The sequence below is a fragment of the Macrotis lagotis genome, chromosome 1 (genome assembly GCF_037893015.1).
Source record: "Macrotis lagotis isolate mMagLag1 chromosome 1, bilby.v1.9.chrom.fasta, whole genome shotgun sequence".
In the NCBI taxonomy this organism is placed as follows: domain Eukaryota; kingdom Metazoa; phylum Chordata; class Mammalia; order Peramelemorphia; family Peramelidae; genus Macrotis; species Macrotis lagotis.
Window position 1 is genome coordinate 835,126,412 of NC_133658.1, and position 23,198 is coordinate 835,149,609.

Here is a 23,198-nt window from a genome sequence, read left to right on the forward strand (position 1 = left end):
TTTCTTCAAGGAAGTCTTTCTGAGCTGAAGACCATTTCATATTCTCCTCAGAAAAGCTAGATCTCTCTGGGTTAGAATCTATTTCTTCTAAGTATTTCTCCATGGGTGCCCCTTCCACTGACCTTTCCTCATCTTCCTAGGATCTTGTCTGGGGGGGCCACTGGCTCTCAGAGGTTTGCTTATGAAAACCTTAGAGTCCTCATTCACTTGGCTTAGCAACTCCCAGAGCCAGCCAGTAGGAGGGGGAGCTGGTTGCTTTCTCTGGAGTGTTTGAGGCCCTCAGCAGCAGGGTCTGAGTTGACCTTGAACAATGGGCTGGGCCCTGTGGGAGGAAGTTGATCTCCATTTAAGCTGAGTGAACACTGTTGCCCACACCTGAACCTGGGGGGGGGGGGCATTACCATTCATTCTGGGAAGAGGGCTCCACTGAAAGTATGGAGCTCAGGTCCCAGCCCAGCTGAATATTTTCCAGGTGTGTTCTGTAATTCTCTGTGTTAGAATTCACCCTTCCACTGACTGGGGCTCACCAGACCTCCTTTACCCCCAGTCAAAAATTCCTCAGCTAAAGTTGGTCCTCAGACTTGCCACTCACCAAAGCCTCTGCAGCCAAGGCTGGTGTTCTGGCTTCCCCCCACTGCTGTCCCTGTGCTATCTCTCTGGTCTCTGCTCCCAGTTCGCCAAGATAGACCTTGATGGTTGGTGTTCTCCTAGCTTCTCTTTCTGGGTTTTATCAATGGAATTTCTATTAAGAGGTTTCTTTCATGTTAGTTTTGAGAGGAACCAGGAGCACTTAACACAGTTCCTGTATTCTTTCTGCCATTTTGGTCGGAAGTGTCTACATTTTTTTAATCACCAGGATTGCATGTAGTAGATGCTTAATAAATGGTTATTAATGAATTGATAAAGTCATTATAACAACTCAACTTGCATTCAAGAAATGGAAAGTCATTTTTCCCAAATTAATTAGTGCTAGAGGAAAAAGTTAGACAAAAAGAAACTTGGACCCCCAAAATGAATTATTTTATAGAAATCAAAGAAAGTTTACAGTTGGATTTGGTTTTTTTTAAAAATTTATTGACCATTTACAGAGTTACAATCCCCTCTTACTCTTCATTTTACTAATATGTTCCTATGCCACCTTGTGTGTGTATGTGTGTGTGTATTTTTTGTCTGTTATCTATCTTAGTCTCAAAGTCTTAAAAATCAGCAGTGACATCACTTAACCTCTCTGAGCCTTTCTTTTCTGTGAAATGGATGCATTAGATTAGATGAGGAAGAGGAAGAGGAGCAGCAGGAAGAGAAACATCAGCATCACCCAGGTCAAATTGACAAGTTATTTCCCGAATACTAATCACATATAACATGATAACAACACATAAAATATTTTCCTAAAAACGTGGTTTATGGGGCAGCTAGGTGGCACAGTGGATAGAGCACCGGCCCTGGATTCAGGAGTACCTGAGTTCACAACCGACCTCAGACACTTAATAATTACCTAGCTGTGTGGCCTTGGGCAAGCCACTTAACCCCATTGCCTTGCAAAACCTAAAAAAACAAAAAAACAAAAGACAAAAAAAAAACATGGTTTATTCCCTCTCACAGATATACTCAGTATCATGGGAGGAATAAGCTTATATATATATATAGACCATAATAGCAGTGAAGCACATGTGTAAGAATCATGTGTGACAAAGGCTAAACTCACACCACCAGCTCTGGAAGACCATCTCTCTGTCTAGTGGCTCCTTTGGTGTTTAAATAGCTGCTGGTTACTTGAGTTCAGTTCTGCTTATGAGGAATCATTATTCAGACTTGGGAAAACAAGGGTGGAAATAAAATAAAAATTTATTAAAAGAAGTTACAACACATAAGAAAATGGTAGAAAAAAGTTAAGAAGAGGTTAAGGAAAAGCCACATGGATTGGGCAGGTCAGTTGGCAGGCTCAACTGAAGTTTGGAGAGAGAGAGAGAGAGAGAGAGAGAGAGGCAGGCAGCCATGAGGCTTGGGTTAACCAGTCCACATGGTGAAGCCCCTGGAGCTCCACATGGTCTTAATGAAGAGCCAAAGGAAGGCCCTTCCTTCTGGATGGGAGGCTGGAAGGGGCATCTTTTCCTGTTAAATACCCCTCCATTGTAGGCTAGACAGAGGTGGTGCTTAGGGTGTGGTCTTTCACCTTGGAGTCAGGTAACTTCCAATGACAATCTATTTGCTGGTCGTTCCTGTCTCAAGTCACTGAGGTCCAATTCTAACAGATCATTTCCCATCTGCCAGTGTCCAGGCCAAAGTTAAGTCAAGGTGGAAATAGAGGATAAGATACAACAGGGTCAAGGGGAGACAAGATACAATCAACAGTGTCCAAGGGAGGCAGAATCTTAAGAGCAGGTGCCTCCACACACATTTGAAAGATTTTGTTTCTGCTAGTTCACAGTTTTCTACATCATTTCCTCTGCATCAGTATTTTCTTGACTTATTCATAAATTGGACTTAAGTGAGGCAGGGCTTCACTCACCTCCAGAGTTATCAGTTCTCCTTAATCTTAATGATTTCTGTGTAATTATCTCCTAACTATTCTATATACATGCTGTTTGCTCACAGTTGCTTGCTAGTTTTCTCCCCCATTACATGGGGAGTTCCTTGAAAGCTCAAGGGTGTAACACAGGTACTTAATAAGTGCTTTTTAAATGCCAATCATCGGGGCAGCTAGGTGGTGCAGTGGATAAAGCAATGTCCCTGGAGTCAGGCAGACCTGAGTTCAAATCTGGCCTCGGATGCTTAATAAATGCCTAGCTATGTAACCTTTGGTAAATCCATTGCCTTAAATAAACAAATTTTTTTTAAAATGCCAACCACTCTCTCTCGAAAGCAGGGGGCTTCTGCAGATATCTCCCTATAGGAAGCTTTTTTTCTTTTTCTTTTTTTTATCTTTTTGGAGAGGCAATGGTGTTAAGTGACTTGCCCAAGGTCACACAGTTACTAAGTATCAGATGTCTGAAGCTGCATTTGAACTCAGGTCCTCCTAACACCAAGGCTAGTCTCTATCCATTGTGCCACATGTTTCCTTTGAAAACTCTTAACCAAATCTAAAAATCAGGAAGTCTTCAGTCTCCAGGATGTCACCAAGAGAAAAAACTCATTTCTCTAGATAGTAACTTGAGGTCAAGGAATGAAATGCAAAGTAAGAAGGAACAAAGACACTAAGCTGCCTTGTCTGGAATTCCATGAGCTCCAGCCCACTGTCTGTGACACTGGAGATTGAGAGGGGGAGAGAAAGCCTCCTACAACCTTTATAGGAAGTCCTAGGTAGGGATAGGGGACACAGCAGAAGGGACTTTTCATCATCACTGCTCTGCAGTTTTGCCTTGCCTTCCCTTTCCTGTGTCAATGAAAGATGGATTAGATACTCTGGCTCACAGCCCTTGGGGAAGCTGAAGATGCTCCGCAGAGTCTGATGGGTCCTTGTTGGTCGCTTGTGCTTCTCTGTCCTCTTCCTGGAATTGGCCCCTTTGAAATGACCCTGTCAAAAATAATAGAAAATCAATTGTAAACTATTACAATTGTACTTACAATTTGTAATTACTATTACAATTGTAATTACAATTTGTAATTCCAATTACAATTGTAACCTATTCCTCCTGTGCTGTCTTAGCAATAACTCTCATTGTTACTTAGACAGAAGCTAACCTGGAGCCTCACATGAAAGTTACCTTACTAAAGGGGAATACTGGACTCCCATCTGACACATCAAAGATTTGTGTGGGTGAGAAGTGAGGGTGGCTGGAAGACTCCCATCTTGTATCTCTGCTGCCTGACCACTGAGATAACAGACACTTAGAGGAGATGAGACCCTGAGCCCTAGGTTGACCTCTCAGGACATGAGTTGCGGTCTTAGTCTTGGTCTAAATGTAAGCCACTCCTTGGTCCCTCCCTAGTACTACCCTAACTCCTCCTTCATCCCTTTCCCAGGATATACATCATGCCTTACTCCCCTATATAAGCCCCAATCTTTTTCACTGCTGGCAGCTGCTGATCATCCCAATTGCAATACTCTTTCAACTATCCCAACTTTCTCAATCTAACATTTACTTAAGAAATCTAGTCCCCGGGTAGCTAGGTGGCATAGTGGATAAAGCACCGGCCTTGGAGTCAAGAGTATGTGGGTTCAAATCTGGTCTCAGACACTTAATAATTACCTAGCTGTGTGGCCTTAGGCAAGCCACTTAACCCCATTTGCCTTGCAAAAAAAACCTAAAAAAAAAAGAAAAGAAATCTAGTCCCTATTACTGCTCAGTTTTCTTATTACTTTAATATCCACAATAATGCATAAATAAAATTTCTTTTTGGTCCCTAAATTCCTCTGGGGCAAGAGGAGATCTTTTAAGTGAATCCATTCATTCTCAAACCCTAGACTAGACCACCTTGCAACGTTTCTCTGGAATCAATAACTTTTAAATAAAACAATAAAAATTATTCAAAACAATATATTTGAGATAAATATTTTCAAAATAATAAAATATTTTGAAAATAAGTATAACTATTTAAAGGATAATAGAATTAGTTGGAATTTCATGGGTATAGGGAATTCTAGAGGAAGAACTTCCAAAGGCAATGCTGGTCTGTAACTGAACACTGAAAGACAGGTGATCAGCCCAGGGTCACATAGCCAGGAAGTGTGAAAATAAAAATAGAAAAGGTTCCACAATTACCAAATTAGAAGATAAAAAGAAGTAATATAAACTATTAAAATAATTAAGGAAAATATTTTAAAAACAAAGTTTTATAAAGTAAATTTGAATCAAAAAGATCAATTCAATTGGACAAATCAAAATCTTCCTGAAAGAGGGGAAGGTAGAAATCCTGGCAACTGAAGGGACACACCTGTCAGGTAAAAGGTGACTAATAAGGGGGAGATGGGGTCCTTGCCTGGGTTCCAAGTAGGTTCTTATTGCTTTTAGGATATGACTCTTGGGGAAGCCCCAGCTGGGACCCCTCTCAGTTCAGGGGCAGGATGTTGGGGAGGAGGCTGCTTCATTCAGGACAAAGAAGCTGAAGGCAGGAGGATAGTGATAGTGAGCAGGGCTGGCAGGAGGCTGAGGAGAGGTTGCTTCAATAAATAGATAAGGGAGACTCAGGTAAGGGAAAGTTCAATTCACAGTGTGAAATAATTAAGTAAAATTTTTGATTCAAGTCAAAATGACTTAATTCCTTGAGTCAGTCTGGGAGTGAGTTGGACTAGAGTGGAGACAAGGAATGGGGCCAGGATGGCTGAGTCAAGGAATAAGAGAGAACAGACTGGGAACTGGTTCTTGGGACCAGTTCCACATTCAAGGATTGAAGAGAATAGCTCTGGCCAGACTGTCTGGCAAGGAGCCTAGAAAACTGCCATCCCTCCACCTAGACCTAGAGAGAACCCCAGAAACCAGTTCTTGGATGAGGGTCTGGCAAGGATTAAGCCAAAGTGAAAATATGTTAAGGTGAAAACATGTACTCCCCAAGAGTCCATCCTCCTGACTCCCAGTGTATAATCATCTTTTGACACAGCCCACCCAACACAGCAACCACCCAGGAGATTCTCTATCATCCCAGTAAAGCTCAGGTCCCTAAGCTCAGAGCCAGACCAAATGTTCAGATCCAAAGGAGCCCAGTAATCAGGGGATCCTCAGACCCTTCTCATGTAATAATCAAATGGTCTAGGGAGAAATAGAAGGGCTAAAGACCTAAGGCCCTTCTCTTACCTCTGACTCTGTGTAGACAGGCTCTATGTAGAATCCACAAGACTAAACTAGTGAAGAACACTGAAAATCCACCAACAATAGTAAGTATCTACTGAAATATGGAGAGAGTATCTGAAAATAGATTCCCAAATCCCATTACTATTGAAATCATAAAAGGGGAAACCCCAGTCCCTGATGCCTCTGACCCAGGTTAGAGATAAGAGCTTAGAGGTCCTCAGGAATCAGGAAATTCTAGAAAAGCTAGGTAGCTTGAGTGCCAGTGCTACTGCCTTCTCCCCTCTCCCCTAGACTCTCAATATCCCCCAAAACCAAACTTTACCAGTACTTCAGAAAATAAAATGTAAGAATTGGAAGAGAGCTTACAGAGAATCTAGCCCAACTGCCTTAGTTTAAGGAGAGGAATACAGAAGAGAGGAATCTTCCATTCTTCAGTTTATAAGTCACACAACCAAGACTAAAGCCTGGATCCTCTGTCTCCCAATTTAGGTCTCTTCCCATGACCTCACAGTTGTGTCCTTATAGATTCAAAGCCTTTCAGAGGATCATGGGACCTTAGATTGCATTTTTTTTTTTTTAGTTTTTTCAAGGCAATGGGGTTAAGTGGCTTGCCCAAGGCCACACGGCTACATAATTATTAAGTGCCTGAGGCCGGATTTGAACTCAGGTACTCCTGACTCCAAGGCCAGTGCTCTATCCATTACGCCACCTAGCCGCCCCTTAGATTGCATTTAATCCAAAAACCAAAGAAGGTCAGAGAGAGAAGAGAGGGAAAGAATCTCATCTAAGGGGGTACACTGAGCTAAATGACAAAGACAGGGCCAGATCCCAGGCTCCTGATTACATAGGATGTTCCTCTCCTTAAGTCCATTCTGGATTTGGTTCTCATGTCTCCATTGAGACACTCTCTCTGGTTGGATGACCATATGTCACAGACGTTTTAGACACTTCAAGGGTTTCCTTTCAGGTTCTCATTGTCCTAGGTGGTCTCTGACCTCCCCTTGTAGTCTGGGTTTCTTTGAGGAAAGGAGTCCTAGTGAGACAGCCCAATGTGAACTTGACAGGGAAGCCTCTCCATTCTCTTTCTTCATCCTCAAAGCTCTGCTTTATAGTTAACAATCTTGTCGTCCTCTGGCCACAGAAGGGGTCTCCTTGCTCATTAAGGATGAGCTTTAATGTTCCCTGTGCCCTTGATCCTGTTTCCTTTCCTCCTGCTTTCCCTAGAAATCCTGCTCCATCGTCATCCCCATCTCATACTTCTTCAGTGTCTCCTTCTCCAGTGGCTCCTTCCCATTGTCCTAAAAGCATGGTTAATGGTTTCAAGCTCAAAGGACTTCTCTATTTTATCCATCTCCAATAATTATCTCATCACTGTTAAAAGAGGAGTAAAAATGTGCATGTCCCCAAAATGTCTCCAGTGCCTCATCACACCTTCTTTTCTATGCACTTCAGTCTGGCTTTCTCACACACACACACACCATTCAGTTGAAATGCTCTCTCTAAAGTCATCATCAGCCATTAACAAATGGATCCTGTGGACTTCTCTGAGTCCTCATTGTCCTTGATCTCACAGGAGTATCCCACATTATTGATCACCCTCCAACCACTTCTCAGTTATTGTCTCTCTACTCTCTTCCCTTGATTTAACAGATTGCCCTCCGAAAGTTCCTTCAAAGTCTCTTTTCTTGGGTCTTTATCCCCACCATATTAAGATAAGATGGAAGTTGGTGAATATTGCCTTTGATCCTCTTTTCTATCAACAACTGTACTTTATATTAATTTATTGCTCATTACTTTAATTACAACTTCAAGGTACATGATTCTCAGATCTCCATCTCAAGCCTTGATTTTTCATCTGTGCTCAAGACCTCAACTGTACCTTCCCTCAGGATGTCTCCATCCACTGATTCTTGTCCTGCATTATTGAAGGCCAAAATGATATCACAATGTTAGAGACAAGTTACACTGTGTCCAACTGTGCCTCATCAGACCAATATAATCTCAGAATGCTCTTCCAGAGGTCAGGCACAAATAGACCAAGTGAGCACCTGGAATGCAACTTATACATCCCACATTTCCTTTGAGCTGCTTCAATTTTTCCTTGCTCATAAAGCATAGCACCCTCTCTGATGAGGGCAGGCCAGTGTCACACAGATGATAATCAAGAGGAACCCCACTCAGTGTTTGGCTTTTGAGGGCCAGGTGAGGCTTGGAGAATCTGAAAGAGACAATTAAATCATCCCGATTCTGGGCTCCAGGGTAGAGAGGAGCATCCATCATCTTTTAGTGGGAGACATCAAGTCTGAAGGATCAAAGGGAAAGAAGAGAATTGAAGTCATGAATCAAAGTTTCCATTCCAAAGTGAGTTTGTTCTTTCTTAAAGTCTATGATTTTACACATGCAGGATCCAAGGGATGTGTCAAGGAGAAGAAAAAGGCCAGAGCAGAAGTGAGGAGTCAAGTCTGATTCCCAGCCCAGACATCTCCAAAGTGAATGATCTTGTGCAAAGTCTCTCCCCTCTCTGTGTCCCATTTTCCTCATTTGTTGAATGATGGGGTTTAGCTCAATACTCTTTAAAATCTCTTCCAGTTCTAACAATCTAAGATTCAAAAGAAACCCATAAATTACTTAGGACCTACCTGATACTTGCAGTTCAATGTAAGCTTCATCATAATAGTCAGCTGACTGGACATGGCAAATATATGGACCAGAGTTAGAGACCTGGACCTGCTGGATCCTCAAGGTCACCTTCCCCCTCAGTCAGATCATGTTTCAGCAGCTCCATCTTCCCCTGGAACTCATCTCCCTGGAATTCCTCCAGCTTCTCCCCATTGGGGTACCTGTGCACAAGGGTCTGGTTTCTGAACCACTTGACAGTCATGTTCTGAGCATCCACCTTGAGTAAGAGTTCACAGGAGAGTATAGCATCTTCCCCTTGCTTGGCCTGAAAGGGCTGAACAGGACCAATCACTGAGAATGGTCATTCTAGGGATAAAACAGAAGAAAATCAGAGGACAATGTACACCAAGGATCAAGAGTAGTTGTTTGTCTGTTGTGGGGATCCAGGAGATGAAACCTGACTTCTGGATCAGCTGCTGCTCTGCTGTGGGCCATCTTCTGAGGAAATCACTTTTCTTCCTGTGATCCCCTTGTAGACTTGATATTCTCCCTCTTGACTACTTTGTATGATTGTAAAGGGAGAAAACGTAAAGGAAGTCATGGCATTAGCCTCTACTTTCCCACTGCCCATAGGCAACTTACAAGTGTAGAGGGAGCCCAGGCTCCTGGACTAGTGTTTGTCTGGTCCTTATTCTCTATTGACTGAGCAGCTGAGATAGAAGGTGGGCCAGAGAGCCAGGGGAAGTCTCTTTGAGGAGAAGTTCAGCTCACTAACTAGTTGAGGTGTCTAGTCAACTAGATGGATGCAAAGATCTCTCTGGTGACCTCTGGATTTCCCCTGGTTATTATTGGAAAAGGTTCAGGTGAATACCTTCCTTTACTCCATCATTTTGACTCCTCTCTATTGCTTTTAGATGTCTACATGACCAGCACCCTGGCATGTCTCCACCACACCTGAAGCTCTAGATAACATCCTGTTGATTGGCAGGTCAACTTGTGTTCCTCTGAACCAAAGGATGAACTGAGAAAGTGATGGGAGATCTGAATCAAGTTCTGGAAAGGGGGAGGAGCCTCAATTAATGGGATTTTCTTCCCTTTGTGCCCTTTGCTCAAATATTTTTACACTTCCACCATCAAATCTATCTGAGTATTAAATTGTCTGTCTGTAAAATAAGGATTAAAATACTATCATACTTATATAACATAGCAATAAGAAGGAAATATACATTTCTGAAATGCCTACTGTGTCCTAGGCCCTCTGCTCTGGATTTTATCAATATTAGCACCTTAGAGCCTAACAACCACCTGGAATGCAGATACTATTATTATTATCATTATTATTATTATTATTACTATTATTATTACCTTTTCACAGTTAGGGAAACTGAGACAGGCAGAGAATAAATGGAATGCCCAGGTTCACAAAGCTAGTAGATATCTGAGGTGATATGAAAACTCAGGTCTGACTTCACTCCAGATACAGAGCTCCATATGCTATACAACCTAGTTGTCTCTTTTACCTCTGATATGAGAAGTTGTAATCATTGTCATCTTGATAAATCTAAAGGAGTATTATAATAGCTGGCATTATTATACCAATCATTCTGCCTAGGATCAGAGGCTCCCATCATTGGATCCTCACCCAGGTCTCTTAGACATTGGAAATCTCATTGATTGCACCTAAAAAAACTCCTGTCTTTCCCTCCAAATCCACTCTTCTTCCAAACATCCACCTACTGTTAAAGACCCAACATTCTTCTCATCCATTGAGGTCACAAACTCAGTGTAATTTTCACCTCCTCCCTTGTCTCTCATCCCATATACATAGGCAGTTGTCAATGCTAGAAGTTTCTGCCTCCACAACATTTCTCACTTCCTACCTCTGCCCCCATTCAGGTAGGCCCCACTCTCACCCTCATCATCTCTCAGCTGGAATATCTGCCATAGCCTCTCACTGGTCACCATATTTCAAGTGTCTGTCCCTCTAATCCTTCTTCCTCTTGACTGCCAAAGTGTTTTTCCTGAAAAATGGGTCTGACTATGACATTCCTGCTCAAGAACCTTCAATGGCTCCTGATACTTATAGGATCCAATGCCAATGCTTCCATCTTTTGACACCTTTCAAAACCTGGTCCCAATTTCCCATTCCAGGCTGATCATATTGCTTTCCTTCACAGGTCAGTCAAACTGACCTCACTCCTCCTCACCATGATCCTCCACTATATCTCCCCTCCCTCTGTGACTTTGCAATGGTTCTACCTTCTTCCTGGAATTCCAGACTTCATTCCAGACTCACTCCATTCTTCCTTCTAGAGGAGGCCAGGCTAGGTTCTCTCCCACACTATCTTAACTCAATGTGTTCAAAACAAGAATTCATTATCTTTCCCCCTAGAACCTTCCTCATTCTATGTTAAAATACCATCCTCCCAGTCTCTTGACATACCTCAAAATGAAGAGACTGAGACAACCCAGCAGTGATGCCAGATTCCTCACTATCTCTTAGCCCAGTTTCACCTTTGAAGCATCACTCATATTAACCCCCTCTCTCCTCTGACACTGCCACCACTCTGGTGCAGGCCCTCATCCCCTCATACATTAATTACTGCAATAGTCTGGGAGTAAGTCTGCCTGCCTCAATCCTCTCCAACCCACCCTCTGTACAGTCACTAAAATGATTCTCCTAAAATTTAAGTCAAACATGTCACTTCCCTATTCAATAAATTCTAATGGCTCCTATTGCCTCAGAGAGCAAATTCAAAATGCTCTCTAATGAACTCAAAATTTTTCATAGTAACCTAGACCCCTCCTACCATCCCAGACTTCTCACCTCTTCCTCATTAATACATTCTCTTCAGTTCAGTGACAAAGACCTCCTAGCTGTTCCACAAACAAGGTACCCCCTTCTCAGGGCTCCAGTCTTCTCTTTGGCTAGAATGCTCTCTCTTCTCTGACCACTGACCTCTCTGACTTCCATCAATTCCTAAGAAAAATTCTACCTTCTCCAGGAAATTTTCACTCATCCCTCTTAATCCCAATGCCTTCCCCTTTTATTTCCTATTTGTCCTCTATGGACCATGCTTTATTTACCTGTTGACTCTTCCATTCGACTGTAAACTCCTAGTGGACAAGGGATTGACTTTTTCACCTTTTATATTCCCAGGGCTTGGCGCTGTGCCTTGCTCTTAGTAGGTCAGAGTACTATATAAAGCAGATGCTTAATGCTTGCTAAATTGAATTGAACAGTATTTAATTTTGCAGCTTGTCAGTAGGAAAAAATTCCAGGCCTGAATGATCAGCCTGTGTGGAAAGCTCTATGTGATTTAGAAGCTCAGACCTGGGCTTCTATTCAACAGGGGGATCCAGTTTTCTTTGTCTTTGCACTTTCTTTTATTTAAGAGAAAGGGGATTGAGAAAGACCCTGAAAGACAGTCAAAACAGGCTCTAATATTTTATCTTTGTTCAATATCCCTTGTTTTATTGAAACTTTGTATTTTGGGAAGACTGTGATTTTGATCTGAACCTATAGGATTATGGTTGGTTCCGAGATTACCTCTTGTAGGGGCAGGGGAAAGGAGGCAAATGGAGGTGACTCATGACTCTCCAGGGACCTAGAAGTGTTTTGAACTGGGGACAAGAACTGAAAAGAAAATGTCCTCCCTGACTATTCCAAATATTGGAAATGAATGGGAGAGTATAAAGGGTCTTTGCTTTGTGCCTGTTCAGCCGACTTCATGAAAGAATTCACATGGGAGATGGCATCAGCCAGAATATGGAAGAAACGTGCCACTTGAGTGAAAAAGGCCTCTTAGTTTTGGTTGAATAATTGGAACAAGCTGAGACTTGAAAAGTACCAGATTTATCTCTCCATTTTCTCTACCCTCCCCACCCCACCCCCTTTCTCTCTCTCCCCCTCTCTCCCACTCTCTATTTGCTTCCTGCTGTGTCCAAAGTTCTGTTCACTCACAGTACATGTACCATAACCTGAGCTGGAAAAGGAAGGAATTTTTCCTTCTTCAGTGAGGACCCTCAAGCTCTCTCAGAACTGTCTGTGGGCAGAATCTATTTCTTTGTCTTTTCCATATTGTGAATTCCTGATGCTATTAAGATCCAAGCTAGGATGATCTTTATGGAAAAATTGAGGCCTAATATTGCTGCCAGCAAAGTGAAGCCTTAAGAAGTCTGTGTTTCTACTGTTCTATTAGAAACCAGGAGGGATGTGAATTCAGGGGAGCCTGGAGGGATATGCATGAACTGATGTTGAATGAGATGAGCAGAACCAGAAAAACACTGTATACCCTAACAGCAACATGGGGGTGATGATCAACCTTGATGGACTTGCTCATTCCATCAGTGCAACAATCAGGGACAATTTTGGGCTGTCTGCAATGGAGAATGCCATGTGTATCCAGATAAAGAACCATGGAGTTTGAACAAAGTTCAAGAACTATTTCCTTTAATTTTGGGGGGAAAACTGATATCTTGTTGTCTGATCTTGCTATATCTTATATTTTATGTTTCTTCCTGATTTCTCTCTCATCACATTGAATTTGGATCAATGTATACCATGGAAACAATGTAAAGACTGACAAATTGCCTTCTGTGGGGGGTGGGGGAGGGAAGTAAGATGGGTGGGGGGAATTGAAAAACTCAAAATAAATTAAATCTTTAATAAAAAAAAAGAAGAAGAAGCTTGTGTTTGGACCTATGAGTTCCAAGAGGGGTTTGGACTTGGAATTTGGTGAGATGAGACAACCTGAACTTCCTCCATTCTCAACTCTACAGAGATTAAGAGATTAAAATGTATGTGGGAAGATTAAAATGCCCTCGGCTGTCAAGGAAAATGTCATTTGAAAATGTGCTTTCATGACAATATAGGATTACAGACAACTGCATAAAAGCTAATATAACTAATAAGTGGTTGTGTTGTAATGGGTTCCCTGTTTCCAGTGAAGAATCACCTTTTGACCCAGGAATGCAGGTAAAAAGAAAATAGAGATTTATTAAAAGGAAGTTACAACACAAAAGAAGTGATAGAGGGGTTAAAGAAGGATTAAAAGAAATCACATGAATTGCTAATTAATCTTGGCAGGTCAGTTGCCAGATTAAGCAGAAGTCTGGAAGCAAAAGAAAACAACCTCCCCCCCTCTCAGGGTGCAAAGATGTGGTGATTTGGGAGTTGTCCAAGTCCTGCTTTTGCAGAATTTGCCTTCTGGAGAGGGGTCAAGGGTCTCCTATTCTGGCCTGGGAGGTATCCGATGTTGTTTCAGTGCCTGTATAATCTAGCTTGCCTTACCAATGAGAATGTGGCCAAAGTCAGACTGGAGGTCAAAACAGAGTGTTTTAACAGAGTGATAAGAGGAAGAGTGAAGATTTACAAAATTTTGTTTCCCATTAATTTCAATATTCCCTATGCCCATGATTCTCTGCATTGGTTATATGGAAAAAAAGATAGAAAAGAGTCTCTAACACTGAGGGAACATCATTGGTAAGGGTCTGAGTCAATGACAGAGAGGCTGAACACTCCCAAGATCCTTTAAGGTACTAGAGAACCCTGAGGGGGCTTCAGTCAGTGTTAAGTCACTAACAGAAATAGTATCCCATGAGTTATAAGCCAAAGTATGGAAAGTACTTTATATACTCTAAAAATCATCTGTGCAAATACCAATATTCTGAGTATCCTTTCCAGCTACAGTGAGAATCCCAGGTAGGACCTACCTGCTACATGAAGGTCAAAACTGGTTTCATTGTAAAAGGTTCCTGACTTAAAAAGGCATGTGTACTGGCCAGCATCAGAGAACCAGACCTGGTGTATTTTCACAGTCACCTTCCCCTCTTCCATGTCCTGTCTCAGCATCTCTGTCCTTCCTTGGAATGCAGGAGCTTGGGTTTCCTTCATCTCCTTACCCTTGTGGTACAGGTGCACAACTAGTGGACCTCTGACCCACTTCACAGTCATTCCCCGAGCATCCATCCTAGGGGAGAGGTGACAGGAGAGCAGGACATCTTCCCTGACCCAGGCCAGGGTGGGCTGGACCAAAGGGCCAAATACTGTGACTGCTCCTGTGAGGAGAAGCAGGGACAAACAGAAGAAATTCAGAGAACACAGAGGTAGTAAAATTAACTTGGGTCCCAGAGCAGAGTCAGGGCAGCCAAGGACCATGAAATTCTGCATGTGGTCCTGCTCAAGGGCTGCTCTGAGCTCTGCTTTGAGCCCCACTAGGGGGAAATCACTTTCTAGAGTGTGATAGGTCTGTGAGATGGAGACATGACATTCTCCTCTTTAATAACTTGGATATCCAGGGAGGCAGGGCATCAGACCGGGGGTTGAAAGTTTGGGGGTGGAGGCAGAAAGGCAACAGCTCCTGTCAATGGCACCACAGAGGGACCAGTTTTTGCCCCATCCCTGAGGTGTCCTATTACTCAAGAAAAGTCCCTCACCTGAGCTGGTGAGGGACTTGTCCTCATCCTATGATTGTGGGAGACTGAGTCAGAGAACAGAGTGGAAGACCTCTGTGTGACAGAGCAGTGAAGCTCAATGGGAAGGAGGAGGATGATTATGGAAATGTGGGGAGTTTTCCAAGCATTACTGTAATAATGGCATCCTGGGTGACTAGAACTGGAAGGAAAGGATCTGAGTTCAAATATTAACTCTGCTATTGCCTGTGTGACCTTGGAGAAGTCATGGATCTCTCTGGGCCTCTGTTCTTTAAGTAAAATAAGAAGATTGAACTATGATCTCTGGGGCCTTTGCCAGTTCTAAAACTAATACAATATCTTTGTATTCTCTTGTTTGTGTCACTGAGGAGAAGGTGCCTGCAGCTCTTTGGCACAGAGACCAAGGAAAAAAAGCTGAATTTTCTTTACCTTTTTGTCAGAAGATGAGAAAAGCTGTATCCTTAAAGCACATTCTAACTTTTTCCTATTTTCTTGAATGGGCCTAGATCAGAAGTGATAGGCCCCTTAAATCTATGGAGGGTATTTGTTCTCACAACCTCATACACGCAAGTTAAGAAGATAGATTCTGGGGGGGCTAGGTGACACAGTGGATAAAGCACCAGCCCTGGAGTCAGGAGTACCAGGGTTCAAATCCGGTCTCAGACACTTAATAATTACCTAGCTGTGTGGCCTTGGGCAAGCCACTTAACCCCATTTGCCTTGCAAAAAAACCTAAAAAAAAAAAAAAAAAAGATAGATTCTCTACATCTCAAAAATCTGTTCATCACATCTCAGAAATCTGTCTATCAGAGGGAGGTAGGAATGGGGAATGATCAGAGCTGCTGGGAACAGACTACATCACTCATCTTACTGACATTGCTGGTCCTGGGCCTCCTATAACCCTGGAAGGTCTTTCTAATTGAAGCCTCCATCAAAGCTCCTGTCTTCCTAAGTGTCTTCTATGGCTTCTCCATAAAAAGCTCTAGTTCACTGACTTGACCTGATCTGAGGTTTGATTCTAAACCTTTTTATCTTGCTCCTTTCCTTCAGGTCCAGGGATTGCCTTAATCTGTCCCCTTTGTTGGGGAAGAGAGAGGGAGTCTGGGAAGTGCTTTGTTGAGCAACTGAAGGAAATCTATCCAGACATCAAAACCTTTCAGGTAAGACTTAATAGACATTCCCTCTGGTTAGGACAGAAGTCAGAGAAGTCCTGTAAGCCACAGAGAAGCAGAATTCTGAGAAGTTCTGAAATGCACAACAGAACATTGACATTCAAATTCTGATTCTGTTGTGTAGAATAGAACTCATGTTAACCAAATCCCAAACTGCTCAAACTACCCAACCTCAGTTGTCTTATAAAATGGGGGATTTGTATCAGATGATATGTAAAGGCCATCCCTCCTCTAACAGTTTGTGACACTCTTTGGTTGCCTACACTTGTCCAGATGAGAGACCAGGGAGATCTCTGTTGCCATAAATGAACAAGACTTTTATTCCTGGCTGCTTTGTCTTACAAAAGCAGAAATATAGACACTCTGCTTCTCTTAATTCCCCCTAGATTTATTGAGGTGCCAGCCAAAGAGGATCTTGGTAGTAAGAATAAGTCTTTGTATCATAAGCACCAAACAAGTCCTGGAGAGTTGTTGGGATTTGGGGGAGTAGAAACAGGGTGAGAAGAGGGACCAGCATGGGTTACATGCTTACACAATCATTTGACATAAGTTCTAAGGGATTTTCTCTCACCCTAGGTCAGATAATTCACTGAAATCAAACATTCCTAACAAATACTGGCCCAAAAACATTTAAAAAAAAAATCCAAGACATTCTTGTTTGATAATATTTTTGTGGAATTCTTGGCTAGTTATGTTGGCTCAGGATCTCTGGTCCCAGAGAATGAGGTCACTTGCAGTTACAAAATTCCTTGGAATTCTCATCAGTTCCTTGGTTACAAGCTTATATCCCCAAAAGCCATTTTGGGGTATGCCCAACCATCTCCACAGGATCTATGTGGTGGATTCTGGGGTTCAAAGTCCCACTAACTCCCCAAACCTTCTTTGAATGACATGCAAATGGCTCAAGCTAAGGAGCAAAAAACAACACCAGGTGACTCAGGCAGCATCCAAGTTAATGGGACTTTGAAGCCACAGAGTCCTCCATAGAACCTGTGAAAACTATAACTATGGATATATTCATAGACACACATGTATATGCATATACATACACTTTATATATATATATACTATATACTTACATGCATACATATATATATATATATGTGTGTGTGTGTATACACACACACACACCCCTGAGTGTGTCTATCTGCCAGATTAATGAGAGTGAATTACATTCCAGGTTGGCACAAAATTCCCTGGTTTTCCTCTATTATGAATATTTTAGATAACCTGCTAGTAGAATAAACAGAAATTTATATGACCAAACTTTAGATGAATCCTCAGAGACATGGGAAAGTCCCTCCATATTGCTCTCACAGACCCCTAAAATTTTTACAGGAATATTACAAGTTTTCCCGCCTCTTCAAGGGTTGAACTGAGTAACTGCTGAGTTTCCTACATTCCTGATGAGTTTGAATCCCTATTATGAAAAGAGCCTTCTACAGAAATGTCTCCTCATTCTGGGTCCAGTAACATAAGGAGCTGAACTGGATGGGATCCCTTCTGACTCCACAATCCTAGGATGTGATATTGCAGATATAGAAGCAAGTGCCTAGGAGGGGAACAGTGACCCTTTTCTGAGACCATGCCTTACCTAATCTGTGTAAAACAGATAGTGTTAGGGCTCTGTGTTCAAAAAGGACCAGTCATTGTTTCTTAAATGAATGGTTTAATTGAATTTCAGTTTCTTTCTGTAGTAATATGAAGAAAAAGAAACTTACCTGAACTAAGAATTAAAAAACCTTCAAGAATGAAGTATAATAGTAGGTACAAAGATAGAGTGGGACTGTTAGAGGAAGCTGACTGGGGATTCCACTTGATGGTCCACATCATTGCTGACAGAAACACAACTAGGCTGATACTAGGAAAAAGCAAAGGATGATGGCAGTGAAAAGCAGGAGAACAGAGCCTGGAAATGGTCCAATGGCCCCTTAGCCCTAGGAGTGATAAGTGTTTTAAAGTCTGGGCAACCATAGGAAGTGGTTGTAAGGAAACTGTGATCCAGCCTGTGTCTGTCCTTCCTCATCTTCCCCCTCCCCCTTTAGATCCCACAGATCTGGTCTTGCTAAGACATAAGGTATGCCTAGTTTTATAGCCCTTTTGGCATAATTCATCATTCTTCTTGTTCTTCAGAATATCTACCAATAAATTAGTGCACCAATTTCCCCACACTCCCTTCAGTCTGGTTTTCTAAAACCTTGTGGGATGCTTTAGAGGAACTACTTAAAGCTGCTTCCTGATTTTCTGCTATGTTGATGCAATCCTTTGTGAATCTAGCCTTGTGTCTTGATTACAAACTAGAAAACTTATGTGGCAAGTAACCAGAGCTGAAGAGTTCTACAAAATGCTGGAAATTCAGCCTCCCCAAATGAACTGAGTCTCAGTCCTTGCAAAACCAAGTTTTGAGAGCTGGTCAAACTCAGGGCTATCTATGGTCTTGTTCCTTAATCAAGCACAATCCACTGTGCTTTTTCACAGTCTTCTAGTATGAGGTAGAAGTCAGAGCACACAGACTTACCAGTTCCTTCACCATCATGAAATATCCAAGAGTGGAAAAAGCAATAAAATGTACACAAAAATTAGAGAAAAAAATAGGGTAGAGAAATCAGAGCTTTTTTCCTAGGGTTCCCATAAGAGGTGCATACATTTCCTCCTTGGTATATACCCATTATCCCTATGTGATGAGATTGCCACTATTCCATTGCCCATTCCCTAAACCACCTTGGTTGTTCTCTGGACAGCCCTCTACCAGGACAATTCTCTCCACAACATCATTGACTGCCTCCTGTCTTCCCTCTGCTCTCTTCCAGGTCACTGATTAACCGTGTTACATGGCCCAGACTCTCTGACAGACAGAATACCTCCATTGCTGGTGTAATCACATAAATAGAGAATCATGTTTCTGGGAACCATCTCTGCCTTGCCTTTATAGGGCATGCCCTTAGCATTCCTCTCCTTTACAGAAAGAAAGCCTCAGAACTTTGCCTCTATCTCACACCTACTCCATGGCAGAGTCAAGCCAGATAGGCAACACAGTGAATAGAGCACTGGCCTTGGAATCAGGAGGATGGGAGTTCAAATTTGTTCTCAGACATTTGACTCTTATTAACCGTATGACCTTGGGCAAGTCTCTTAACCCTGATCACCTCACATATAGAGCCATTTACAACCAGCCATGGACCCAGATAACTCTGGGGGAGAAAGTGAGGCTGATGACTTAGCACAGCCTTCCACACTCAAATCCAATTCACATGCTTGGTATCATCTCCCTGATGTCATGGTATTCTTCAAAAATGAAGGACAAACATTATCAGAGTCCCAGAACTTCCTTCTCTCATCCCTCATTAACTGCATTTATCTCTGATTCCAGAATTCCTAGAATGACAGCTCTGAAAAAAAAAAGGGGGGCAGGGCCTGCTTTTATTTCTCCTGACCACAGCAGTCTAATGAGGATTGTACTGAGCACTGTCCTGCCAATCCCAGCAAATGATCAGATCTGTGGTTTCTAGCCCTGGCAGTATGGCGAACTCTAGGCCATAACCAAAGAGTATTCCAGCTCCAGGGAAGATCCCATAGGCTTTGCTGAGCAATTCTTACTCCCCCTGTGTTTCCACAGACCTGAGTACTAGATCTATATCAACCCATGGTTATTTTAGTTGAGAGAGGGGAAACTAGAAGTCAAAGCCAGAAAGCATCCCAGGAAGGAATGAAGGAACCTCCCGGCAATCCTGCTCACTCAGTGTGACTAGTTTCCAGGGAGGGCTGGTAGGAGGGGTGCAAAAGATTATGACAGGTATCCCCATGACCCATGTAAAAGATGTCTCCCTGCTCAAACAGGGGCAAGAGGTGTCTGCTTCAGTTAATACTAGTGCCACCCTCTCAGTTTTAAACCCTTCTGCCCTCCCCACTCACCTCCCCTGGAGTCAAGAGAGTATCTCAGTAGTGGGGCTTGTTAGTGAGACCATTGCAGCCCATGTGACAGAACCACTCTTCTTTTTATTGAAGGGATCAGTGCCTTTTATCCCTGTCCTGGTCCCAGAAGACCCTACATAGGCCATGACATTTGAGCCAGAAGGGGCCACATTCTTGTGTCCTTTATCCTAGACACCCTCTTTAACCCCTTCTGACCATCTGACTCTTAAAAAAGTTCCCTCTGGTTTGAGGATTTCAAATGCAATAGGTCTATTCATCTCTGAAAATCATCAAAGCATCCAGATATATCATGAAGTTGTGATCTAAAATCTCACTTTCCACCTCAGGTAGCTAAACTGTAGCACTTTCATTGCCTACCACCCTTAGTCTTCACAAATGGTTAAAAGAGTTAAGGGGGGGCTGTTAGTTACTGGCACTTTGTCTCTGACCTGCCTTGTCATGCTCAGGCTAGAAACTGCTTCTAGGAAAAACTGGGTTAACACTCCACATTTAGATCATTTGCAAAATTGTATTCTTCCCTTCCAGCTCCAGTTCAGGCTTTCAACACTCTCCCTTGGACATCTACAGCAGCTTCCTAAATGGCACATCCACGTCTAGTCTGTCCCCTCTCCAATCATTCCCTCCTCCACATTGCCCCCCAAAAGGCATTTCTAGAGCCGAGGTTTAATCATGTCTCTGTCCTACTCAATAACTTCTTTGGCTCACCCTTGACTTGAGAGTAAAGAAAGCATTATTTCATTTTTCATCTTTTTAAAGTTCGGGGGGGGCTGACATTTTGCACAAATACTAGTACTTGTACAGTAGTGCTTACATATAGTTTGTAAAAAAAAAGGAAATATATGCACTTTGGAATGTATGTTGATTTTTTTTAACTGATGATGATCATGATCAAAAAAGTTTGGAGACCAAGATAGGGGGACCAAGTAAACAGGAACTGAGGAGGTGGTAACCCAGGGCTGGGTTTGGCCAGGAAAAAAGAGATTATTTTACTTTCTTCGAAACCTTTTCCCTCTCTAGTATTAGCATAGGAAGAAATTCCTCACTCAGAGACAATGAGAAAGGAAGCAGAATTCTTAAAAAGCTGGGCTGTTCTTTCTAACTTCTGCAGCTTCTTTCCCCTCCTGGGAAGGGGAGTTTCATAGGCTGCCATATAGAGACACCCTTAAATTCTCTAGTTTCAAAGTGTGTTGGGAAAAGGAGACACCCACAGACATCCTCTCTCTCTCTCTCTCTCTCTCTCTCTCTCTCTCTCTCTCTCTCTCTCTCTCTCTCTCTCGCCCCCCCCCCCCCCCCCCAGTGACAACAGCTCCCAAATTCTAGACAATGTAGTAACTGTTTGGAATTCCTGCTTGGTCCTAAGAGATTGTGAGCTCCTTACCTCAGATTACTAGTCCCAGAGACTTCCTCCAATGCTACCTGGATCTGCCTTTCTTGTCCTCCAGATTCAAATCTGAGAAACCCAAGGAGAGAGGCTGATCAGCCCCAAACTTTTTTTCCCCCTAGAGAGTCTCAAAATTGAAGGAAATTAGTGGTAACTGGAACAGACGCTAGAAAAGGGTTATTTGTCAAATACATAGTGACATGAATACAGATGTATACACTTGCAAGGGAAAGCTTCAGTGGAGAAAAGAGATTGGGTAAATATGAAACCCCCGCGGAAGAAGAAAAGGATTAAGAAAAAATGGAGAGGGGTGGCTAGGTGGCGCAGTGGATAGAGCCTCGGCCCTGGAGTCAGGAGGACCTGAGTTGAAATGTTACCTCAGACACTCACTTGACCCCATTGCCTTGCAAAAGAAAGAAAGGAAGGAAGGAAGGAGACGGAGGGAGGGAGGGGGGAGAGAGAGAGAGAGAGAGAGAGAGAGAGAGAGAGAGAGAGAGAGAGAGAGAGAGAGAGAGAGAGAGAGGATCATGTAGAGGAGGAGAAGGAGGAGGTGGAAGAGGAAGAGAAGGAAAGCGGAGGAAAGTTAGTGGAGGTGGATAGGGGAGGCAAAGCCAGGATAGCAGGAGGGGGAGACAGAGACCTGCCTGAGCTATCGCCCAAAGCCTTTAAATAATGAATCCAGAGCGGCGGAAACCACAAAAAAAAAAAAAAAAAAGACAGACTGACGGCCCGGCAGGCCCCGGCCCCGGCAGACCCCGGCCCGGCAGGCCCCGGCCCGGCAGGCCCCGGCCCGGCAGACCCCGGCCCCGGCAGACCCCGGCCCCGGCAGACCCCGGCCCCGGCAGACCCCGGCCCCGGCAGACCCCGGCCCCGGCAGACCCCGGCCCGGCGGACGATGTAGCCATGGAAGTGTCCCAGCCGTCAGGGCTTCCGCACTCTCACCTGGACAGCGCGGGAGGGGCGGGATTCCTAGTCTCAAATGAGGTCCAAAGCCCAGTCCCGGCGGCTGCCCCAGGTGCGGCTCACCCGGGCTTGTGGCCTCAGGGAGCCTCCTCACAGGTCCGGGGCGGAGAAGGCTGTGGGTACCTGAGCCCCGGCCCGAGAGGAGCCACGCCTCTCCCTACATCGTCCCCCCTTGGGGGAAGCGAACACGGCTGCGCAGAACCGCTGACCGCGGAGCCTGGACTCTGCAGTCTGGAAGCCAAACCCGACCCGGCCAAGTTCGGAGCAAGCCGTGTCCTGGGAGAACGGGCTCCGAAGAGGGACTGCGGGGATGGGGAGAGTGGAGCGCGCGCTGGGAGGAGCCGCGGCTCCTGCGTCCCAAAGGCTCCAGGGAACATGAATCAGGCGGGTCTTGGAACAGCTCTGGTGGGAGAGGGAGAGCAAGATGGGGAAGAGAAAAGAAAAGTGAGTCAACAGCCTGGTGGAGAAAGCATGCACACACACACACACACACACACACACACACACACACATACCACACGCACACAACACACAACACACCACACATACAACACACAACACTCACACACAACACACAACACACACAACACTCAACACACACAACACACACAAACACCACACACACAATACACACAAAACACACACACACCACGCACACCACACACACCGCACACAACACACACAACACACACACACACACACACACACACACACACACACACACACACACACACCAGCAACAGTCCAAAGAGGGAAGCATTCAGACACATAGTAAGATAGAGTTTCAGTCCACAGGGGAAAAGGAGGGAAGGCATAGAAGAGAGAAGAGGTAATTAGAGGGAGGGGAAGCTAAGGGAGGGATTTGTTGAAACAAAATAAACACTAAGAGCATGCAAAAACGCGTATAGCTCTTTTTCAGCTAGCAAAAAAAGGAGGGATCTGAAGGAGGTTTCCATTATTTGGAGA

At 43.6% G+C, this 23,198-nt stretch overlaps 1 protein-coding gene across 1 annotated transcript; it reads right to left on the minus strand.

Moving 5' to 3' along the window:
- Positions 1–1,036: 1,036 nt before the first annotated feature.
- Positions 1,037–22,279, minus strand: LOC141508558 (myelin-oligodendrocyte glycoprotein-like). Its single transcript, XM_074217291.1, has 5 exons — positions 22,212–22,279; positions 21,267–21,338; positions 17,677–17,816; positions 14,064–14,408; positions 1,037–3,514 (listed from the first exon to the last, which is right to left on the minus strand). The coding sequence occupies exons 3-5, from the start codon at positions 17,786–17,788 to the stop codon at positions 3,408–3,410; spliced, it is 564 nt and encodes a 187-aa protein (XP_074073392.1). The 5' UTR covers positions 17,789–17,816; positions 21,267–21,338; positions 22,212–22,279; the 3' UTR covers positions 1,037–3,407.
- Between the last annotated feature and the right edge of the window lie 919 nt (positions 22,280–23,198).